Here is a 21,164-nt window from a genome sequence, read left to right as displayed (position 1 = left end):
TCCATTTGGGTTACACTTTTATGTTGCTGCTTACCACTGAAGGAAGTCAGGACAAGAACTCAAACAGGATAGGATCCTGGATGCAGGAGTTAATGCAGAGGCCATGGAGGAGTGCTGCTTACTGGCTTGCCTTACACGACTTGCTCACCCTGCTTTTTTTAAAGAACTCAGGACCACAGTCCAGGGATGACACCACCCACCCTGGGCTGAGCCCTACCCCACTGATTACTAATTGAGAAGCTACACATCTCATGGAGGCATTTCCTCAACTGAGGTTCCTTCCTCTCTCATCACTCTACCTTGTGTCAAGTTGACACACAAAGCCAGCTAGTACACCCCCAAACCCAAAACTTTTTGTTTCTCCTTCACTGCCCATCTTGGTTAAAGTCACCAGAGTATATGAGTTTCTAAAAGACAAAACTGTTGCCTGGAGTTTGGTTTTCCTCTGAACACTCAACACCACCAAGGTATCTTGATTGTAGCTAATTCACTAATTTTTCAAATATATTTGGTGTAGGTACCAGTTTACTCCAGATACTAGGCTAGGCATTAGGGATTCTGACATTTTATCAAAGTGTGGGGGATTCTCTTCCATCAAAGTACTTAAGACATCAGAGTCAGTAGTGGCAGTTAATGCTGTCAACTTGACAGAATCAATAATCTCTAAAAAGTCAAGTTTCTGGGGGAGGGATTTTTTAGGTCAGGTTCTTGAGGAGGGAAAACCCATCCTAAATGTGGGCAGCATCATTCCATGCAAGATCTGGATTGCATATAAAGAGAAAATGAGCTAACCACTGGAATACGAGGCTTCTGCTCCCTGCTTACAGTTCCAGTGTGACCACCTGCCTGCTGCTCCTGCTTCAACACTGACCCTACACAATGGGTTGTAATTTCCTTAAACGCTAAGCTAAACCAACCCTTTCCTTCATTAAGTTGCTTCTTGTCATGTATTTTGTCACAACAGGAAAAGCAACCTATACTGGGGTCTAAGTAGTGACAGGAAGCCTACACAAGGCCATGCATTCCGTCATTAACACCCACACCCACCAACAGCAAAATAAAACAAACTAAAAACCAGAGATAGAGACAATTCTTTCTAGTACAATGTGCTGTGGCACTATCTCCAAGGCAGAGAGAGACCCCTGCAAGGCTTCCAGGGAAGTGACCCCAAAGCCAAGCACAGGAACACTATCAGCTAAGAACTTAAAGGGAGAGAGGTGAGCCAACAGATGACCAGTCCACAACTGCCATCGATCTAATCAGGGTTTTGATCTTTACCACAGAACCATGTTGGCATGCTGGCCAGTCACCAGAAGTGACTGGAGGAGGGCCAGGTCTGGGTGTGAGTTTGGGGAACAAAAGGGAAAGTGAGTGGCTATAAGCAAGAAGCGAGGCTGGCGTTTTCACGACTCTGGGAAGAAAGGATGCACCTATTTTGCTCACTGTTGTACAGAAGGAACGGACTGCAGTGGCAGACACTGTAACACTGAACACTACAGAACAAGGGAGAGTCACAAGCAAAGCCTCAAGCCCCAAGAAGAGAAACCTGGTCAAGATACATGGCAATATTTACGGAGTGCAAGCAAGGATGACCAAAACAGCAAGTGCAGACTGTAAAAACAGAAAAAGGAACAGAGACATCATAAAGATAAACATTTCTAAGGAAATGTAGGAAGCCACTAGAGGACCCTGAAAAGGAACGGTCACAGAGGAGAAGATTCAGGAGTAGCATTAGGAATCACACAAGAAGAATTTTAAAAGGTTAGCAAATGTTCTCACTCCAGCATCCAGGGCACTAAAATGGCTAAATCAGCTATGGAAGCGTGATTTAATCTGCATTCATATAAGTATGTAAAACACACAATCACTTCTCCTTACCGGTATATGAGGCTCAGCTACATCCTTTTGGAAATATTTGGGATGTGAATTAATAATAAACTTTGCTGCATTCTCCCCAGACTTCTTTGCCAATAAAAATGAACGCTATATGGGGGGGGGGAGGGGGAGATTTAAATACAAATTAGCACTTACATAAAATTTAGACTTAAGCAAAGCTTCACCCTCAGCAAAAATTACTCCCTTTCTCCCTGGGGGGGAGGGGGGAGAAAGAATGCAATAATACAAGAAGTTCCAATTACAAGCCAAGTTATAGTACACCACATAGTTCCCTTCTGAGTATGAGAATTTCAGCTCACATTTTATATACAGCGCAACCTACACCACCCACCCACCTCCCACACACATACATACAAAGCACACAAATGGTTTGCTTATGTGTTAGTTAAGACCTAAATAAAAGAAAAATTACAACCAAAACTTTCTTCAGAGACAATACTTAAATACTTTTTTGATAAAAGATTCAGAGCCTAACATTTGTCAGCATGTATAAGCTTTTCAAGGTTTATTTTATTTTAATAATTCAACTATTTACATACTGTTACACAAATTAGTAAGGGTCTTAAAAGTATTTGAAAAGTTTCACAGCAGCACTCACCGACTCCACAGTAGAGGTTGGGATGAGGTAAGGGTCATCTTGATATACATAAGGTACAGCTGTGGGGTCCTGTGGAAATGCACAGTTTTTTAGATTTTCATTCAAACTCTCTAAGCTTTATTGGTGATCACAAATTCTGTAATATATGAAACATATATGCAGGAATATGTATGGTCATATGTCTGCATATACAGAAAGAAAACACACACCAAAAGATTTTCCCCAAATTATGTACAACTTAAAACAAGTAAGTACAAATCCCCATGGCTCCATCCTACGAGATTTTCTCTTCTCTTGGTACTAGGGACTGAACCCAGAGCTTCACAGAATTAATTAGTATTTAGGCACTGTGCTAATCCCTCCACGTTATTTCTTAGGAGTTCAGTCTGTTGTCAGTTAGGACTATCACAGTCTTAAATGCTAGTTAAGGACTCCCTGAATTAACTAGTCCCTTGACAGTTTCCTGTAATAAGATTTCCTTCACTGCACAACCACTATGCATCCATATGCATATTCCCTGAAGAGTTCCTTCTTACCAAGTAGTGGGGTACACTTTTAATCGCAGTACTGGTGGGAGACAGGAGACGGGGGAGGGGGGAGGAGAGTGCATCTTTTGAGTTTGAGGCTAGCCTGGTCTAAAGAGCAAGTTCCAGGACAGCCAAGGCTACAAAGAAACTGTCTTGAAAAAAACAAAACTAATAGAGAGTTCCTCTTCCAGGAGCTGGAAAATGGTCAAGTAGATACAACACCTGCCAAGCAAGTGTGAACCACAGAACTTTTAAGTACTGGATGGTTGAGCTAGTCCTCCTGTAATTCTAGTGTTCAGAACACAGAGACAAGGGATTCCCAGAATACTGGCTAGCTAAACCAACCTTTATAGGCAAGCTCTTGGTTCAGTTGAGACCCTGCCCCAATTAATCAGGTGGACAGTGATTGAACAGTTCATTTGTCTGTAAATAAGCATCTGAAATGCTATTTAGAACTGTGTGTGTGCCTTTTGAAGGCCTAAGGAGCTACGGAACTCCAGCCCCCTACCCAGCCTTTGTCTCCCAAGTTCTGGGATCAAAGGCATGTACTACCACACCTGATATAAGATCTGTATTTTGACCAGTGTATTATCACCAGCAGGAAGGACCCAAGTCCCAGAGTCAGAACTAAGACAACATCTCTGCTTGGTTACCAAATCCCTCAGAAATAAACATCTGTTTTTTAATTAATTAATTAAATTTTTATCTCATTCCTTTTTAGAAACAAACATGTCAAATAGCTTTTCCAGTAACTTAAAAATTACTCATAGCAATTTTGATAGGCATGACAGTACAAGCCCTTAAAAATCCCAACACTCTGGGGCTGAAGAGACGGCTCAGCGGTTAAGAGCAGACTGCTCCTGCAGAGGACCCAGGTTCAATATCCAACACCCACATGGTGGGTGGCTCACAAACAGCTCTAACTCCAGTTCCAGAGCAGTTGACACCCTCATACAGACATACATGCAGGCAAAAGACCAATGCTCATAAAATAAAAATAAATTAAATTTGGGGGCTAGAGAGATGGCTCAAAGGTTAAGAGCACTGACCAGAGTTCAATTCCCAGCAACCACATGGCGGCTCACAACTATCTATAATGAGAGCTGATGTCCTCTTCTGGCGTGCAGGCACATACGCAGACAGAACACTGTATACATAATAAGTAAAACACTTGGGAAGCAGAGGCAGGAGGAGGATCTCTGTGATCTTGAGTCCAGCCTGCTCTACATACCAAGTTCCAGTACAGCAAGGACTACAGAAAGACTGTCTCTGGAAACAAGACAAAACAAACAATTATCATATGCTGTAAAAACACTCCATGAGCATTACATCCTAGCCAGACCTAGGCTGGTCACTTCACAAACCTGCATTCCCATTTTCAAAAAGGAGGGATTGGGTTAGATTGTAAAAAAATTTTCTAGATACACTATAGTTTAATTCTGAATAAAGAGCTATAATGCTTAATGTGTTATTAATCAAAAAATCCTACTCACCCTGTTCACTGTGGTTGCAAGTGCCTGAAGAACAGCCACTTTATCCCTAGAATAAGAACCACAAGTCAGTCTTTACCAAGACTCACACTTACAAAGCGAGCAAGTCATTCTACTCTTAGAGGACTTGGCCACAAGACAAGGCCTCACCCAGAGCCAGGCTTACTTCTCAAAACTACCAGAAGAGAAACAGGTATGCAAATCCTTAATCTCAGGGACAGGGAGGCAGAGGCTGGAGGGTTGGAGACTCCTGGCTCCAGAGCTGAACTCAATAGTCAGTGCTAGAGGATGGGGCTTAGAGCCCTGTGAGGTCAGACCCTCAACACTGGTTCTTTTGATTGGCACACATGCTTCCTTCCCTTTGCTTCATATGCATTCTGACCTGTCCCTAATACCATTACCCTCTCCTGCCTCATAAATCTATTGTGACTTCCTCATGTATTCCTAGAGAAACTCTCTAGATTTTTGCCTTTAACTAGCCAAAGTACTGGCTCTGAATTGACCTGAAACTAAAGCAAAGCCTCTGCAATGACTCTCTTGTATCCTTACTGAATCCCACAGGATTGAGGCGCTTCTTTATCTAAATCTAATGGTAAGAGTGATAGGCAAGGCAAAAATGAGGATACCACACACCTCTGTCCTTCCCTGAGTACCCCAGAGAACTTCATGTTGGGAGAAGAAAAATGCTGAAGTCTGGGGCTAGCCAAAGAAGGAATTTTCTCTCATAAATACATCTCATGCAGTTCTAACTTGTCAGACTGAAGCCTAGGCAATGGTGGGCCAATGATGTGAGACCACGCCATAGCCTGGACCAGCTATTTATAACTCCAGCCCTTTCCTTACTGGTGACTGGGGTGGGAGGGGGAGGTTCCCACTCTCTTCCTAATTGGCCATACTGAATAACGTCTTACCTACTATTTATTCAGGGATGGCAGAAGACCCTTAGGCCAGCAGTACACTTTACCTCTGTTGTTCAACTACTGGAAAAGCGCCACCAGCATAAATGACAGATGACATCATCTAGTTTACTCTTAATTATGTATCTATGTGTCTGTGTGGTTATATGCTCATGAATGCAGGAGCCTGTGGAAGCCTGAGGCACTGGATCCTCCTGGAGCTAAAGTTACAAGAGGTTATGGGCCATCTGACTTTAGAAACTAAACTGTCAAGGCAGGGGCAGGCTGATCTCTGTGAGTTCGAAGCCAGTCTGGTATACAGAGAGAGTTCCAGGACAGGTTCCAAAGCTACAGAGAAATCGTCTCTCAAGAAAACAAAACAAAGAAACTGAACTGTCTTATCCTCTGAACCATCTCTCCAGCCCCTTAGGTTTACTCTATTGTTAGAGTTCAGGTGCTTCATTTCCAAAAGAATCACTGTGATTTAAAAAAAACTAAGGGTTATTCTAAATAAAGTTTAAAAGAACATTTTTAAGATTGTAAGTCATCTGATAAAGAGAAACATTAAGTTTTATGACATGAGAAGTTGAATAATTCTACTGTACAAAACAGCCACAGGATAGTTTGCTTTGGTTGTGTTGAGTCAGGGTCACTTTATGAAGTCCTTCAATGCAAGCTCCTCCCTTCCTCAGCTTCACTGGGTCACTAATTACGGGTGTGGGGCCTACTCAATACATCCTTTTCAAGACAAGTAAGTACACAGCTACTGAGCTTATTCTTCTTCTTTCTTTCTTTCTTTCTTTCTTTCTTTCTTTCTTTCTTTCTTTTTTTTTTTTAAAGTTCTTCTAGACAGGGTTTCTCTGTGTATCAGTCCTGGCTATACTGGAACTCGCTTTGTAGACCAGGCAGGCCTTGAACTCACTAAGATTCACCTGCCTCTGCCTTCCAAGAGCCTGAAAATTATACTTCTTAGGCTTCTTATAATCCATACTATCCTGCTGAACACTGCCTCCATAATGTCATATTCACATAAGAACATTCACAACAACTGTAATTTATTCAAGTTCTCTGTGGCATGGTGAGATCTGAAAATACATTGCCTTAAAGGACAAAAAAAATGTGTAGTCTGAAAATACTGATTCAACTTAGAAATCAGGGTTCAAAATACACCCCACACCATTTTTCTTTCCTTCCTTTTTTTTTCTTTTTCAGGGTGGGGGTAAGGGGATAGAGTAAATATTTTGGTTGTGAATCTAACCATTAATGGCCGAGTCATCTCTGCAGCCCCAGAAATATTTTAATATGGTAGGACTAAAAGTTTACTGTCCAAACTGTCAGCACGCAACAAAAGGAAATGTGAACAAACTAAGCTGTGTTCCAACACAAAATTTGACACAATTTTTCATATAATTTTCATGTTACTTTTTTTCTCCTTTTTGGGTTTTCAAGAAAGGGTTTCATTCTGTAGTCTTGGCTGTCTTGGAACTCACAGAGATCCACCCACCTCTGCCTCTAAAGTGCTGGGATTTAAAGGTGTGTGCCACCACTGCCCGGCTTTCTTTTTCTTTCTTTTTGCATGTTATTTTCTTTAGCCCCCCTCCCCTATATAAGAAACAAAAATTATTCTCATCTTATAAACTAAATTTTTAAAAAGGGGCCTTGATTTCCTGACTGCACTTTGTATCAACCAACTCCTATCCCGTTTCCTAACCTTTTCCACGGGCCTTCCTGGACTCCTACCACCACAGCTAACACCAATCAGGCTACTACATTCTGCCTTCCTGTACCCTTACCTGTCCATCTCACAAGAACTACCAATAGGAAGGTGCATCTGTAATAAAACCCTGGAGTGATCAGACCTAGTTTCAGTATAGCTAAACTATAAATATTCAATGAAAAGCAACTTGACTGGTATAAATAATACTTTTAATCTGTTTTTTTGAGTCAAGACCTTGTTAAATAGCCCTGGAACCTTTGATAATCCTTTAACTTCTGCCTCCAGAGTGTTGGGATTACAGGTGTATGCCACCACAAAACGACACTCAATTTACCTGGATTCCTGCCATGTATGTAAATTTACATACATAGAGGACTATAAGATACAATACAAGCAGGTAGCCATTACATTGTAGCACACTCCAAATATTCCTCCTGTTGTACTTCCTGTAGTTTTTTGGGTACAGATGTTGGCAAAGTGCTTTACACTGGCTGCTCTATTCACAGACAAGTTCCTACTTTTAGCTCTGATAGTCCTTTTTTCTAAAGACAGGGCCTCACTGTATGAACTCACCAGGTAGACCAGGTTGTCCTTGAACTCACAGAAATCCCCCTGCCTCTGCCTCCTGGGTGCTGGGATTAAAGGCAGGTGGCACCATGGCCAGCCACTGTTCGTGCTCTTGACCACTAAAACAAGAGTCTAGTCATATTTAGATAACGAAGTATTTTACAGCCACTAAAATTTAAAAGCAGTATACAAAAGTATATCTAATAGTTCAATTCTAAACTAACTGTGTAGTTTTACACAAAAAAGTGACATCACAAAACTTCAAAATAATAGCTAACATAAATATTTGCCTATGTGATAGGTACTGCTTAAAACTTATGTTTTATTTACAGTAAACACCCAACCACTGGTTAAATGGATAGCAAATTAATACTCACCATGTTTTCTTTTTTGGAATGACTATTTCTTCAATTCCTTACAAGATAAAAATAAAAATAATCAGCTTCCTAACTACAAAGAAATATTCTGTATTTTTTGTTTTTAAATAAAAAACTATTTCCATAATTTTAAAAAATACCTGTTACATTTGTTCCTTCAACCTTAGGGAGGGATGCACTTCCAGAATAAAATCTGCATTAAAATAAAAACAAAAAAAACGCTCTAATGTTAATTCTGCTCATTAAAGACGTTCTCAGTTCATTTCCACCTGCATGTATACATTTTGAGCTACATTTTCTAACTATCATGGATCAAACAGACTAGACTGTATACCACACATCATGACCAAAACAAGTTCAATGCAAGAAACAGGAGATCAAGACTGATGGACTCATTCGTGATGTTAGGTATCAAAGCTGAGCCTCATCCATGGTAAACCAAGTTCTGGAACACCACTAAGCTACAATTTCAGCCAAAATGTTTTGGGCATTTAATCTCATCACAAAATAAACAAGGTCAGAACTGAAAAATTGAATGGCACTGGAACAATCTGAACAACTGGTTTGAAATTAACCTGGAAAACATAGGACAGGGACCAATTCAGTGAGCTGTTCTTTTAACAGACAGAACCCAGACAGTAAATGCCTACTTCATTCAGAGCAATCAGAATGAAGCTACAATCACCCATGGCCTTACAGTCTATCACTTTTAACAACCAACCAAAACTGTATCAACAACACAAGGCTTTTAACTGCTACATTCTTGGAGGCCGCCAGTTTTTTTTTTTTTTTTTTTTTTTTTTGGCCTGGTATAGAAATATTAGCCTATTGCCAGCCTGGTCTACGGAACGAGTTCCAGGATAGTCAGTGCTTATTTTATTTACAGATAACAATACACTTATTGGTATCCTAAAATAAAATCAACAAAATAATGACGTTAATAATATCTTGTCTCTTCCATTCCTAAAGGGCATCAGAATTCCTCAGAAATTTTATATGTGATCACAGAGGAAACTATGTCATCCACTGATACCTGATCTAAGGTATCATTTTACTTAAGCATTCATTATTTTTGTGTGGTTGTATGTACCATGGCACACACGGCAGAGTACAACTCTGTGGAGTTGGTTCTCTCCTTCCAACTTAACATGGAACTATAATGGAGCTTGGAGATATATATGCATCTCTACCCACTGGGCCATCTCCCTGTACTTCAGGCAACACGTGAAAGCGACACTTCTCTGTGACAGGGGCGTTTTAGAAGTGGATCAACTCTTTCAAGTCATTTGTTAGCCAATGACAACATGAAGAGAGCATCATCTTATGTTGAACAAGTAGCCACCAGGCAAAGAGAACAAGCAGAAGGGGGAGGGGGTGTTGGGACCAGTCTGCAAAATGGTAAAGCTGGTGTTCTCAAATTGAGATGAAGTATGCACAAAATGTATACTGTAAGTTACATCTCATCTATTCCCTAGAGTTCTTTCAGACAATTAATACTAGTTAGAATTCACTTAGGGGAAAATTGCTTATTATCATCCAACCGAAGAAAAGGCAAACACTGAATATTGGCATAAGAACAGGCAGGAGGACCAATGGAACCAAATAGAAGACCCGGATATCAATCCACACATCTTTGAACACCTGATCTTTGATAAAGAAGCAAAAAAAAAAAAAAAAAAAAAAAAAATCAAATGGAAAAAAAGCATATTTAACAAGTGGTGCTGGCATAACTGGATACCAACATGTACAAAAATGAAAATAGACCCAAATCTATCACCATGCACAAAACTCAAGTCCAAATAGAACAAAGACCTCAACATAAAGCTAGCCACATTGAAATTTATAGCAGAGAAAGTGGGAAGTCCACTTGAACGCATTGGCACAGGGAACCACTTCCTAAATATAACCCCAGCAGCACAGACACTGAGAGAAACAATTAGTAAATGGGACCTCCTGAAACTGAAAAGCTTCTGTAAAGCAAAGGACACGGTCAACAAGACAAAACGACAGCCTACAGAATGGGAAAAGATCTTCACTAACCCCACATCAGACAGAGGTCTGATCTCCAAAATATACAAAGAACTCAAGAAATTGGACACCAAAAGATCATATGATCCAATTTAAAAAAATGGAGTACAGACCTAAACAGAGAGATCTCAACAGAGGAATCTAAAATGGCTGAAAGACACTTAAGGAAATGTTCAGCATCCTTAGTCATCAGAGAAATGCAAATCAAAACAACTCTGAGATTCCATCTTACACCTGTAAGAAGGGCCAAGATCAAAAACACTGATGACAACTTATGCTGGAGAGGTTGTGGGGAAAAGGGAACACTTCTGCATTGCTGGTGGGAATGCAAGCTGGTACAACCCCTTTGGATGTCAGTGTGGTGATTTCTCAGAAAATTAGAAAACAACCTTCCTCAAGACCCAGCAATACCACTTTTGGGTACATATCCAAAGGATTCTCGATTGTGCCCCAAGGACATGTGCTCAACTATGTTCATAGTAGCTTTGTTTTCCATAGCCAGAACCTGGAAACAACCTAAATGCCCCTCGACTGAAGAATGAATAGGAAAAATGTGGTACATTTACACAATGGAGTACTACACAGCAGAAAAAAAAATAACGACAGCTTGAATTTTGCAGGAAAATGGATGGAGCTAGAAAACATTATTTTGAGTGGGGTAACCTAGACACAGAAAGACAATTATCACATGTACTCACTCATAGGTGGGTTTTAAATATAAAGCAAAGAAAGCCAGCCTACAAACCACAATCCCAGAGAACTTAAACAATAATGTGGACACTAAGAGAGACTTACATAGATATAATCTATGTGGGAAGTAGAAAGTAGAAAAAGACAAGATCTCCTGAGTAAATTGGAAGCATGGGGACCTTGGGGGAGAATTGAAGGGGTGTGTGTGGAAAGACAGGGAGGGGAGCAGAGAAAAATGTAGAGCTCAATAAATACCAATAAAATTTTTAAAAGTTTTTCTTGGGTTGGTTGGTAGTTTGAATTCAGCAGTAGAGTGGGGTAATTAGCATGCATGAGGCCTTGGAATCCATATCCAGAAATAAATTAAATTGGGTTTCAAGTTTTTACTACACCTAAATGCCTCACACTTTCACCAGGCCACTGTTCGAAGGGTGTAAAATTAAATTACAGAGATGTAGCTAACACGAGATCAAAAGAGTGGGGTCTGGCGTTTTAAGACGTTTTTTTGCTTTTATTAAAGCCTAATTGTCTTGGCTCATAACATTCTCTAACATTCGATCCGCAGTGGCGATAATAGCCTGCCCTTTATTTGGGGAAAATCTATTACTTCGCCCTTTCTTTTTGGCACAGTTAAAATGAATATGGGAGGCGGTTTAAAGAAACTTGTGAAGGGGCTTGTAGAAGCACTCACAAAAACGGAAACTTCACGAAAACATGGCCCTGTTTTAAAGGGCAATTTCAACTTTATAGAGTATTACAACCCAACCACAGAAACCTCCCGGAAGAATACAAGCTGTTCGAAACTTATCTCAAACCACTGCTACCTCGTGCTACCCTTGGGGGCGCGCGGCCTCCAGCATACAAACACCGTTGCGAACCACCTAGTTCTACAACTCTCAGGGAAATGCAAGATGAAATTAACCCAGGGTCTTCTCACCTGCAGCCGAGCTTCGCTTCACACACACCTGGGCCCCGAGCGGTCTGCAGCAAGACAGGACCGCTGCGGAAACGGAGGCAGCGAGCGGACAGGGCCGCCGCCATCTTCGGACGGTGCGCAGAGCACGTTGGGAACGCCCTCCGCCTACAAGGTCGAGAGGGGCGGGGCGGCCGTGGAACGCCTCAACTCGGAATGGGTGATTACAAGGTCCTGTTTGGCAAGGATACCAAAGGAAGGCTCAATGCACATAGTTCACCTCAAATGTATTTACTTGAAACATTGCTTCTGAAGTCTCCGTTGTAATTTTGTTTTTAAACGGAAAGAGTGTCTTAGACTATTTTCTTCCACTCCTACCCACCCCGACAGCAAAAATGAGCTCGTCCAAGTCAAAACGCTAAGCAACGCTTCCCGCACGCAAGCGCAGTGGAGAACACATGGTGGCTCCGCGCAAGTGAACGTGAGAGGGTTTCGCCGGAGCTTGCGGGAAGTTCTCTCTGGCAGACGGATCTCAAAACTGGTTGGGAAGATGCTGTCCTCCAAGCACACGCCATGGAGGCGGCTTCAGGGCATTTCCTTCGGGATGTATTCGGCCGAGGAGCTCAAGTAAGGAGTTGGTAGGATGCTCGTAGCGCATGGTTGTGGCCGTCGGCGCCGGGAACTACGGTTCCCAGAAGGCCTCGCGCCGAGCCTGTCTCTGGGTCTGGCTGGCTGGCGCCTGTTTGCGGGTACTCGGAAGCAATGAGCTGGGACTGGGGTTGTCCTGCCTTGCTGCATTTTCATTCGTTCATCTTCCTCGTTAACGAACCAGTGTTACGTCATGTATGCTCTCACGTTCACCACGCGCTTATTAATTACCTAATTAGTCTCTTGTCCAAGCGATGATGAACCTTTACATCTCAGATTAAGGCCTTGTTCCACTTTATGAAGTTGTGAAACTGCAAGAACTCTTCTTTAATCCTCATTTTGATCACGATAACATACTCGCATCTGAAACCTGCACTAGAAACGCAGCGTGCACCCTCTCTTCCACAAACTGGAAGGACCTGCCTTTTCATAGTGGCGTGCCAGGTTTAATACAAAATTATATAATTCTAGACCCCACTCTGACATCTCATTTACTAGTCTTTCGCTGTCTGTTACCTACATGTCTAACTTGACTTTACCCTCCTTTTATCTCTATCGCCACTGCCTTAGGTCAGTTCTTGTGTCATGCTCTGCTTGTCTTTTTCTTCCATTTCCACCCTCAGTCTTCCACACAGCTGTCAGCATTATTCTAAAGTGCAAAATTGTCGGCATCCTATTACCCTAGGAGTTTACCCTCGGGGAAAGGATGCTTAGTGTAACCTACAACAGTGGTTCTCAACCTTCCTAATGCTGCAACCATTTACTACTGTTCCTCATGTTGTAGTGACCTCCAACCATTTTTACTCTGCTACTGTTATAAATGGTAATGTAATTATCTGATATGCAGGATATCTCAATGTGACACCCCCTCCAGGGGTTGAGTTGAGTCTCATGGGTCTATAAGGACTTCCTTGATGCTGACATTTTGGCTCTGGCATTAAATAATTAATGCTCCATTTTGTTATTAGGAGCTGGTAGCTTTTCATCTTCTTCAAAGTAATTGCCATGCCCTTAATAACATGGAAGGGTCGTCTGGTCTCCAAACTTAACTTTTACTGGTTACCTTGGCCTCCTTTTTTTTTTTTTATATTTATTTATTTGTTGTGTATACAATATTTATTCTGCCTACATGTATGCCTGCAGGCCAGAAGAGGGCACCAGACCTCATTACAGATGGTTGTGAGCTACCATGTGGTTGCTGGGATTGAACTCAGGACCTTTGGAAGAGCAGACAATGCTCTTAACCGCTGAGCCATCTCTCCAGCCCTACCTTGGCTTTCTTGCTGTTCCTGAACACCACAGGCAGTAAATTTCTTGAATATACATAGTGCTACAGAATATTCACAGATGGACAAAAAGAAGAAGAAAAACCACATGAGAAGATGCTCAGCATCCTAAAATTAGTACGGATCAGAAGCACAGTGAGGTGCCACCTCAGCACATCATTGTGTCCTCAAAAAAGCAAACACACACACACCTGGAAAATACAGGTGTTGATGAAGATGGTGCCGACATTGTGAAAATCAAATACTTGTGCCTCAAGTTAAAATGGGATTGTTGTCAGATCTAGGAATTCTCTTGGCTTTGTGCACACACCTTCAGAGCAGCTGTATTTGCTGTTGCCAGAAAGTAGAACTAGTCCATCCGTGAATGAGTTGATGAAATGAGATGCAGCATGCACTATTGACTCGTCCCCCAAAAGGAAAGAAGTTCTGATATATTTTTATCTATAACTGTGGAATGCTTAACAAAATAATCCAGTCATGAAAAGATAGGTACTGACTGGTTCCATTTATTTGAAAGGTGCTGGAACAGTCAGATTGATTGAGACAGAAAGTACAGAGATGGTTGCCAGGAGTTAGGACAGGGAAATAAGGCTCTAGAGGTGGGTAGTGCTGATGATGGCACAGCGTGGTGTGTCAATACCACTTAACTGCACCCTAAAGTTGGTTAACATGGTATGTTTTATTTATATTTTATTGCAGTTTCAAAAATTAGGATTGTAAAACAGAACAACTAAGTAATTTTTTCACTGTTACTGAGTTCAAGGTTGCCAGCTGCCTCCATGCTGGAGGAAGAGACCACCTATACAGCAGTGAGTTAGATAAAGTGCTAACACTGGTTTACCAGTAGAAAAGTAACCACAGAGAAGAGAGCCAAGCGGGAGAGCTGTCTCCATCTGTTTTTGGTTCTTACAGTGGCATGGACCATGAGAGTCTTTCCGGTCTGTGCAGCTTCATTCCTATAAACCACCATCAGTTTTCCTGACCATACAGCTCACTGACTTTTTTGTTGCTGTTGTTGTTCCCTCTAGAGTGCAAGATAGGGGTGGTATCATTCTTACATTTGTTGTCTGACCTGGACCGGCAGGTCGTTCTTCAGTGACAGGGTCCTGATAGGGAGATGCCAAGGGATGGAAACAGAGAAGAGAAAAGCTGATGTCAGGAGGTCTTGTACAAGCTATGTCTTATGCCAACCAAACCTATTAGGAAGTACAGCATCTCATATACTATTTATAGCATCTTATATACTATTTATAGGGAGGAAGTCCACCAAAGTCTGCAGAGAGCTAAGTCAGACAGTGTTGGCAAAAAGAACACAGGAAACTTCAGACACCACTGCCTTAGGACTGATAGCCACAGCCGAGGAGGAAGAGTTGGTTCCTCAGAAGCTGCAACCCTGACTCCTTTAGAGGCACTGGCTCCTCCTCTAGACTGGCCTTACCAAGTCCCCTTCTGGACAAGGACACAGAACTGAAGTTTTCTTTATCCTTTCATCAGGGCCTCTGAGAAAACTTTGGGTCAGTCTGGCTCCCCACAATTGTCTAAATTAGATAAAATTTAAAAGGCAAGGTAGGCCTTGTAAAGTACATTTACATGACATTTAAGAAGGATACTTTCCGGGGCTGGAGAGATGGCTCAGTGGTTAAGAGCACCGCCTGCTCTTCCAAAGGTCCTGAGTTCAATTCCCAGCAACCGCATGGTGGCTCACAACCATCTGTAATGAGATCTGGCGCCCTCTTCTGGCATGGAGGCAGAATGTTGTATACATAATAAATAAATAAATAAATCTTTTAAAAAAAAAAAAAAAAAGGATACTTTCCAACTGTGTCATTGTTGTGTGAACACCCAAAAACAATTGAGTAGAGCACACACAGGCTGTACACTTGCTGTCATATGTGGCACAGTAACATGCTGTTAGTGGGTACAAGACTAGTTATTTGACAGTTACAAGATTCCATTTAGCAAAGGGATGAAATTTTGCATAAAGGAAATTGTTTCTTATGATTTTATTTGTGTTGAATTTTCTTGAATTTGTTATTCTGTTATATGGCAATCCCTTCATTGAAGAATTTGAGCTTTCCAGTCAGGTCTGGTTTATAAGCTGCTTCTCTCACTTCAACATCAGAGAAGCTAATAACCTGAGCTTTCCTTGGTTATTTTTTTCATCTCCTCAGGAAATTAAGTGTTAAATCCATTACAAATCCTCGCTATGTGGACAGCCTGGGAAACCCTTCAGCAAATGGCCTGTATGATTTGGCTTTGGGTCCCGCAGATTCCAAAGAAGTGTGTTCCACCTGCGTGCAGGACTTCAACAACTGCTCAGGACACCTGGGCCACATTGAGCTCCCGCTCACGGTGTATAACCCTCTCCTCTTCGATGTACGTGCAGGGCTTGTTGGTCTTGGGGGTGCTGGGGTTGTGAGGACCGTCCTTTATTCCTCTTTCTTTAGAAAGAAAAAAACTTGAGGGACCAAGTACAAGTCACCTTGAGTATCTATTGTCCAAAATGCTTGAGACCAAAAATGGTTTGAATTTCAGGTTTTAGAATATTTGCAGTCTACATTATGGTGCTATTATAGGATGGAACCAAATATAAACATGAATTCACTCATAATTATATATCCCTCATATACACAGCCTGAAGGAGATTGTATTCCTGATATTCCTATATTTTTACTAAACCCTTAATCCATGAAGTCATATGTTGAATTTGTTTACTTGTATGTCAGGGCTCAAGAAGTTCAGGATTTTAGATTCTCAGATTAGGGATGCTTGCCCTGTAACTTCAGCTTACGCTACAGACTTACGTGAAGAACTTCAGTTTGATTCCAGTTGAGGAAAGCCATAGCAAGTTTCTGTTCATGCAAGAGGGAAATGTTTAGGGAGCCACACATCCACCTATCCAAGACTCAGGGTCTAATCTTGACTTAATGCACTGATGTATGCCCTTTCGTTTCAAGGGCTCTGTGTCCTTCAGAAAGCTGGGTGGCAGACACCTCCCTAGTAATAAAGGGATTTCTGGTGCTCCCAAGACCATTGGCTTTTCAGCTAGGTCTGCCAAGTGTGGTTTCTTGGCAGGAGAAGCAAAGCCCCCAAAGGAAGACGAGTAACATCACAATGAATCTCCTGTCTAGACTGTCACTTGTATCTGTTTAGGTTTTACTTCAAGGAACCTAGCCTCCGGGAGTTAAGCAGATTAAAGAAAGGCTATTGTCTTAGTTAAGTAGTTGGTATAAATCTAAAAGGATTCCTTTTCTCAGACCATGAATTCATTCTATGTGAATTTCAAATTTGAATGGTTTAAAATGAAATCAAAAGATATTTGGGAATGTTTGTCTAGTTTATTTATAGGTCTAAAAGACTATAGCAGAGGCAGAAGTAGAATTCTTCAGGAGACAGACTATGTGAAGAAAATCGCTTGTACAATGGAAATCACCATGAGTTCTCTGTCTCCTTATAATGTTTTGCTTCTTTTTGTCCCCACTCTTTAGAAACTCTACCTCCTGCTCCGAGGCTCCTGTTTAAATTGCCACATGCTGACTTGTCCTCGGGCTGCCATTCACCTGTTGGTCTGCCAGCTTCGAGTCCTAGAAGTTGGAGCTCTACAAGCGGTCTATGAGCTTGAACAAATTCTGAGCAGGGTAGGTTGGTATGGAAACCAGGGCATCAAGGGATGCTTGTATGTTGTCCTTAATTGCCACCCCAATAGTCTTCAGAATGTTTGAACCTTGCATTTTTTTTAATCATTTGAGACAGGGTTTCTCTGTATGTAGCCCCATCTGTCCTAGAACTTGCTATGTAGACCAGACTGGTCTCAAACTCACAGAGATCTCCTTCCTCTGCCTCCTGGGTACTGGACTTAAAGACCTATGTCACCATGCCCCATGATATAAATTGTTTTGTAATATGTTATAGATTTGGCTTCCTAATATTTAGCTTAGGGTTTTTACATCTAATCTTGAGTTGGATTGACCTCTAAATTTCCTTTCTCATGTTGTCCTATAGAGTTTGGGTACCTGCGTTGTTTCAATCTTTAAAAAAAAATGAGTTAAGGAACTTCTCTCTTTAAATTTTTTTGGATATTTTTATTTTATATGTATGAATGTTTTGTTTGCATGTATGTGTGTTCTACATAACATGCCTGATGCCTTGGAGGAAACTGCTGGATCTTCTGAAGCTGCAGCTAGAGAGGCTAACTATCTACATGGTGTTAGCCGCCATGTACATTCTGGGAACCTAACTCAGGTCCTCTGGGAGAGAAGCTAATGCTCTTAATTGCTAATCCATCTTTTCAGTCTCAAGAAGTTCTCTATAAAATGCCTTGAAAGAAAGCGTTTGTAGAGGATGAGAGATGCCAAGGCATCAAGACAGTGCCTGACATCTCGTGTTTTGTAGTAGCCTCGAGGACCTTCTTTGGTAAAGCAGAGAGCTGAGGTTTGCACTAGGTACTCACAACCCTCAGTACAGACGTAGTCTCAAAGCCTGGGCCTGTTTCTGCCAACAGCAGGAATTCTCATCCTATTTGCCTCCAAGAAAACAAAGCTAAACCATTAACCCACAGTCAGATTTGCCTACAAGAGAGTGAAGGGAGATAAAAGATTTTCCTAAGCCTTTAATTAAAGAAGTTATGTGTTTCTAGGGATTTCTCTTATCCAAATTTAGTTTTATCTTCATAAAAGTACTCATGGCTCCTATGTATTTTCTTTGTTTTGTTATGAAATATGCAAACAGAAATATAATCCTGTATACATTTGGCACTCTTTGATGTCAAAATTTAGAAACTCTCCTCTTCCCTAGTCATTATATACTTACTTTAGATTGCTAGGGTGCTGTCACCTTCTTCAGAGAGGAGTCAGGCTGTTTCTGCCACTTGGGTGGTATTTCCAGTCTGAAACCCTCATAGTCCACGCTTAAGGCCCTGGTCTACCTGTGCAGTTGTACTTGGCTTGTTTCCTGAGAGTGGGACCCTTCAGGTCCTTACCTTATTAGGCCTGTGTGTTGGGTTTGGGAAGTGGCCAATGTCCCATTCGATACTACCTTTGTACTCATTCTTGGTGTTGATTTCTGTTTCTTCATGATTTTATGTTTCAGTCTTCAAAATGAAAACATAAAATCTGTTGGGGTCCAGTGCTAGCCCGGACCCTCAATAATTTCTCTACCAGACCCCAACATAAACTCTCTCTGGACCGGTGTGGAAGAGACGGGAATAAAGACATGACTCACATGGTTTCATTGGAAGGGAGATTCTCTGAGATCCCTCATGATATTCTGAGTTCCCATCCTGAAGAAATTTTCTGTTTATTCCCCAGTCTTTATACCAAAACTTAACTTAGGGGAAATATATTAGCATTCTGTCTCCTAGGTAACCAAGTGAATGGCTTTTTGTCACCTCCACAACTACCTGTCTGCTCTCTATGCTAGCTGTCATGTAGGCTTGAATCAGCATGTCTATCAGGCATCCTCCAAATTACAAAAAAAGGAGCAACAACATCCTGACCCTTTGTTAGGGCAGTGACAGCCTGTCTGCAGCGCTACGTGACCACCTCAGGTGGGGCTTATGGCTTGAGAGCCTGGCTGCCACACCATATAGAAATATGGGCCTACAAAAATTGATGAGTTAGAAAATGAATTTGAGGCCAGGGCTATCTCTACACAGACCTCCAGGGCCTCTCAGAGACATCTATGCCAGTATCTTCCACAGAGATGTGTGAGTTTCTGGTTGATTCCCAGCTCATACATCCTGACCTCTTCTCACATCAGTTTGGCCTGCTGCTTCCCCACTGACCTGTCAGCTCTTCAGAGAATTGAGATGTTAGAAACACTTTCGTCTCACGTCTTTGCAGTCTTTAATTTGACCCAAATAGTCCAGGCCACAGTCACTAGAAAAGGATTTGTTGTTGTGTTTCGGGCTAAAACCTGGGACCTTGTTTGTGCTAGGCAAGCAAAAGCTCCGCCCACCACTGACCACATCCTAGCCCACTTCACTGTGTGTAACCGTAGCTCGGTAACTCAGGCTTCCCTTCCTCCCTTAGACTGATCTTAGTCCTTGAAGAGGCTGGCCCCAGCCCTACTGTTCATCAGACTGTTACTGTAAGGTATTACAATAGTCTTCCTCTGTTTCAGTTTCTGGAAGAAACTGCTGATCCTTCTGCCTTTGAAATTCAAGAAGAGTTAGAAGAATACACAAGCAAAATTCTACAGAACAACCTCTTGGGGTCCCAAGGTGCACATGTGAGTTACCACCATCTCCCTTTCTGTAACATTCTGCTTTTAGCCTGGTAACCACAGTTTCTCTGTGCCATCATCTGCATAAGTTTCTGGCTTCCCAGGGTAGACTTAGGTTTCAGTCCCATGGTGGCTCACAACCATCCATAGGATCTGATGCTCTCTTCTGGCATGTAGGAATACATAAAAAATATAAATAAATTGAACTCAGGACCTCTGGAAGAGCTGTCAGTGTTCTTAACTGCTGAGCCATCTCTTCAGCCCCCAGATAGCTGTGTTAAAGAGTGTTTCATGGGACATGTTTAAGTAAGGGTGTACTTTAGTAACTTTTCATTGCTGTGATAAAACACCATGACAAAGACAGCTTAGGGATGAAGAGTTTATGTGCTCTTATGCTTCCAGAAGCGGAGTTGTGATGGCGGGAGGCCCCAGACTAAGAAATCAGTTTTCAGCTGCAAATACGAAGCAGAGAGCAAAGTGGAAGTGGAGCAAGTCTATGAACTCTTAGACAGTGCCCACTGATATACTTCCTCTAGCCAGACCAAATCCCCAAAGGTTCCATAACCTACCCAAACAGTGCCTCCAACTAGGGACCAAGTATTCAATGCCTGAACTTTACATGGGGTTTTTCTCATTCAAGCTACCAGGATGATTTCCTCCAGTTACAATAAAAGTGGAGAACTGCTAAATACATAGAGATTGTAATCTCCTCAAATGACACTGCAGTGCAGGCATGGAGTACACATCTGTACTACAGTAAAGATCTCACACATTTTAGGCTAATCTGGGCTACAAAGTGAGACTACCTAAAATAAGGCACCATAACATTCTCTGACTTTAAACAGGTGAAAAATGTCTGCGAAAGCAGGAGCAAACTCGTTGCTAACTTCTGGAGGACGCATATGACCGCTAAGCGATGTCCCCACTGCAAGTGAGTATTGTCCACCAGCCTTTCCCATTCCTGGTTGAGCTGCTTTGCTCAGTTGCCCAGCACCATTGCTAAATGTCTCATTGGGGTTTGTTTCTCCCCACACATATTCTCATGTGTAGGACTGGACGGTCAGTGGTTCGAAAGGAACACAACAGTAAGCTAACAATTACATACCCAGCCACGGTGCACAAAAAAACTGGCCAGAAGGATGCAGAGCCCCCAGGTAAGCAGGCTGGGTCTCTAGGGAGCTCTAGCCATGTTTCTCATGTGTCGCCTCAGGTGAGTCCTGGCTTCTTGGGTCTGGAGAATGAGTGTTCTTTTGTTCTTTTTTGGTTTTTTGATACAGGGTTTCTCTGTAGCTTTGGAGCCTGTCCTAGA

The 21,164-nt window shown here is 41.9% G+C and overlaps 2 protein-coding genes across 2 annotated transcripts in view; one reads left to right on the top strand and one right to left on the bottom strand.

Moving 5' to 3' along the window:
• The window catches only part of Ptcd3 (pentatricopeptide repeat domain 3), a 34,192-nt gene extending 22,342 nt beyond the window's left edge, over positions 1–11,850 (bottom strand). The window contains exons 1-6 of the mRNA XM_038319606.1: positions 11,724–11,850; positions 8,209–8,261; positions 8,069–8,105; positions 4,515–4,560; positions 2,495–2,563; positions 1,879–1,983 (exon numbers count right to left, since the gene is read on the bottom strand). Of these exons, the coding sequence (XP_038175534.1) occupies positions 1,879–1,983; positions 2,495–2,563; positions 4,515–4,560; positions 8,069–8,105; positions 8,209–8,261; positions 11,724–11,827 (414 nt within the window). The 5' untranslated portion in view covers positions 11,828–11,850. The remainder of the gene's footprint in view (positions 1–1,878; positions 1,984–2,494; positions 2,564–4,514; positions 4,561–8,068; positions 8,106–8,208; positions 8,262–11,723) is intronic.
• A 307-nt stretch (positions 11,851–12,157) lies between these two features.
• Positions 12,158–21,164, top strand: part of Polr1a (RNA polymerase I subunit A) — a 64,195-nt gene continuing 55,188 nt past the window's right edge. The window contains exons 1-6 of the mRNA XM_038319962.1: positions 12,158–12,326; positions 15,805–16,009; positions 17,122–17,271; positions 19,754–19,861; positions 20,701–20,786; positions 20,906–21,009. Of these exons, the coding sequence (XP_038175890.1) occupies positions 12,250–12,326; positions 15,805–16,009; positions 17,122–17,271; positions 19,754–19,861; positions 20,701–20,786; positions 20,906–21,009 (730 nt within the window). The 5' untranslated portion in view covers positions 12,158–12,249. The remainder of the gene's footprint in view (positions 12,327–15,804; positions 16,010–17,121; positions 17,272–19,753; positions 19,862–20,700; positions 20,787–20,905; positions 21,010–21,164) is intronic.

Source organism: Arvicola amphibius, chromosome 2, assembly GCF_903992535.2.
Source record: "Arvicola amphibius chromosome 2, mArvAmp1.2, whole genome shotgun sequence".
Lineage (NCBI taxonomy): Eukaryota > Metazoa > Chordata > Mammalia > Rodentia > Cricetidae > Arvicola > Arvicola amphibius.
The sequence above is the reverse complement of the archived record's forward strand: the minus strand, read 5'-3'. Positions and strand labels throughout refer to the sequence as shown.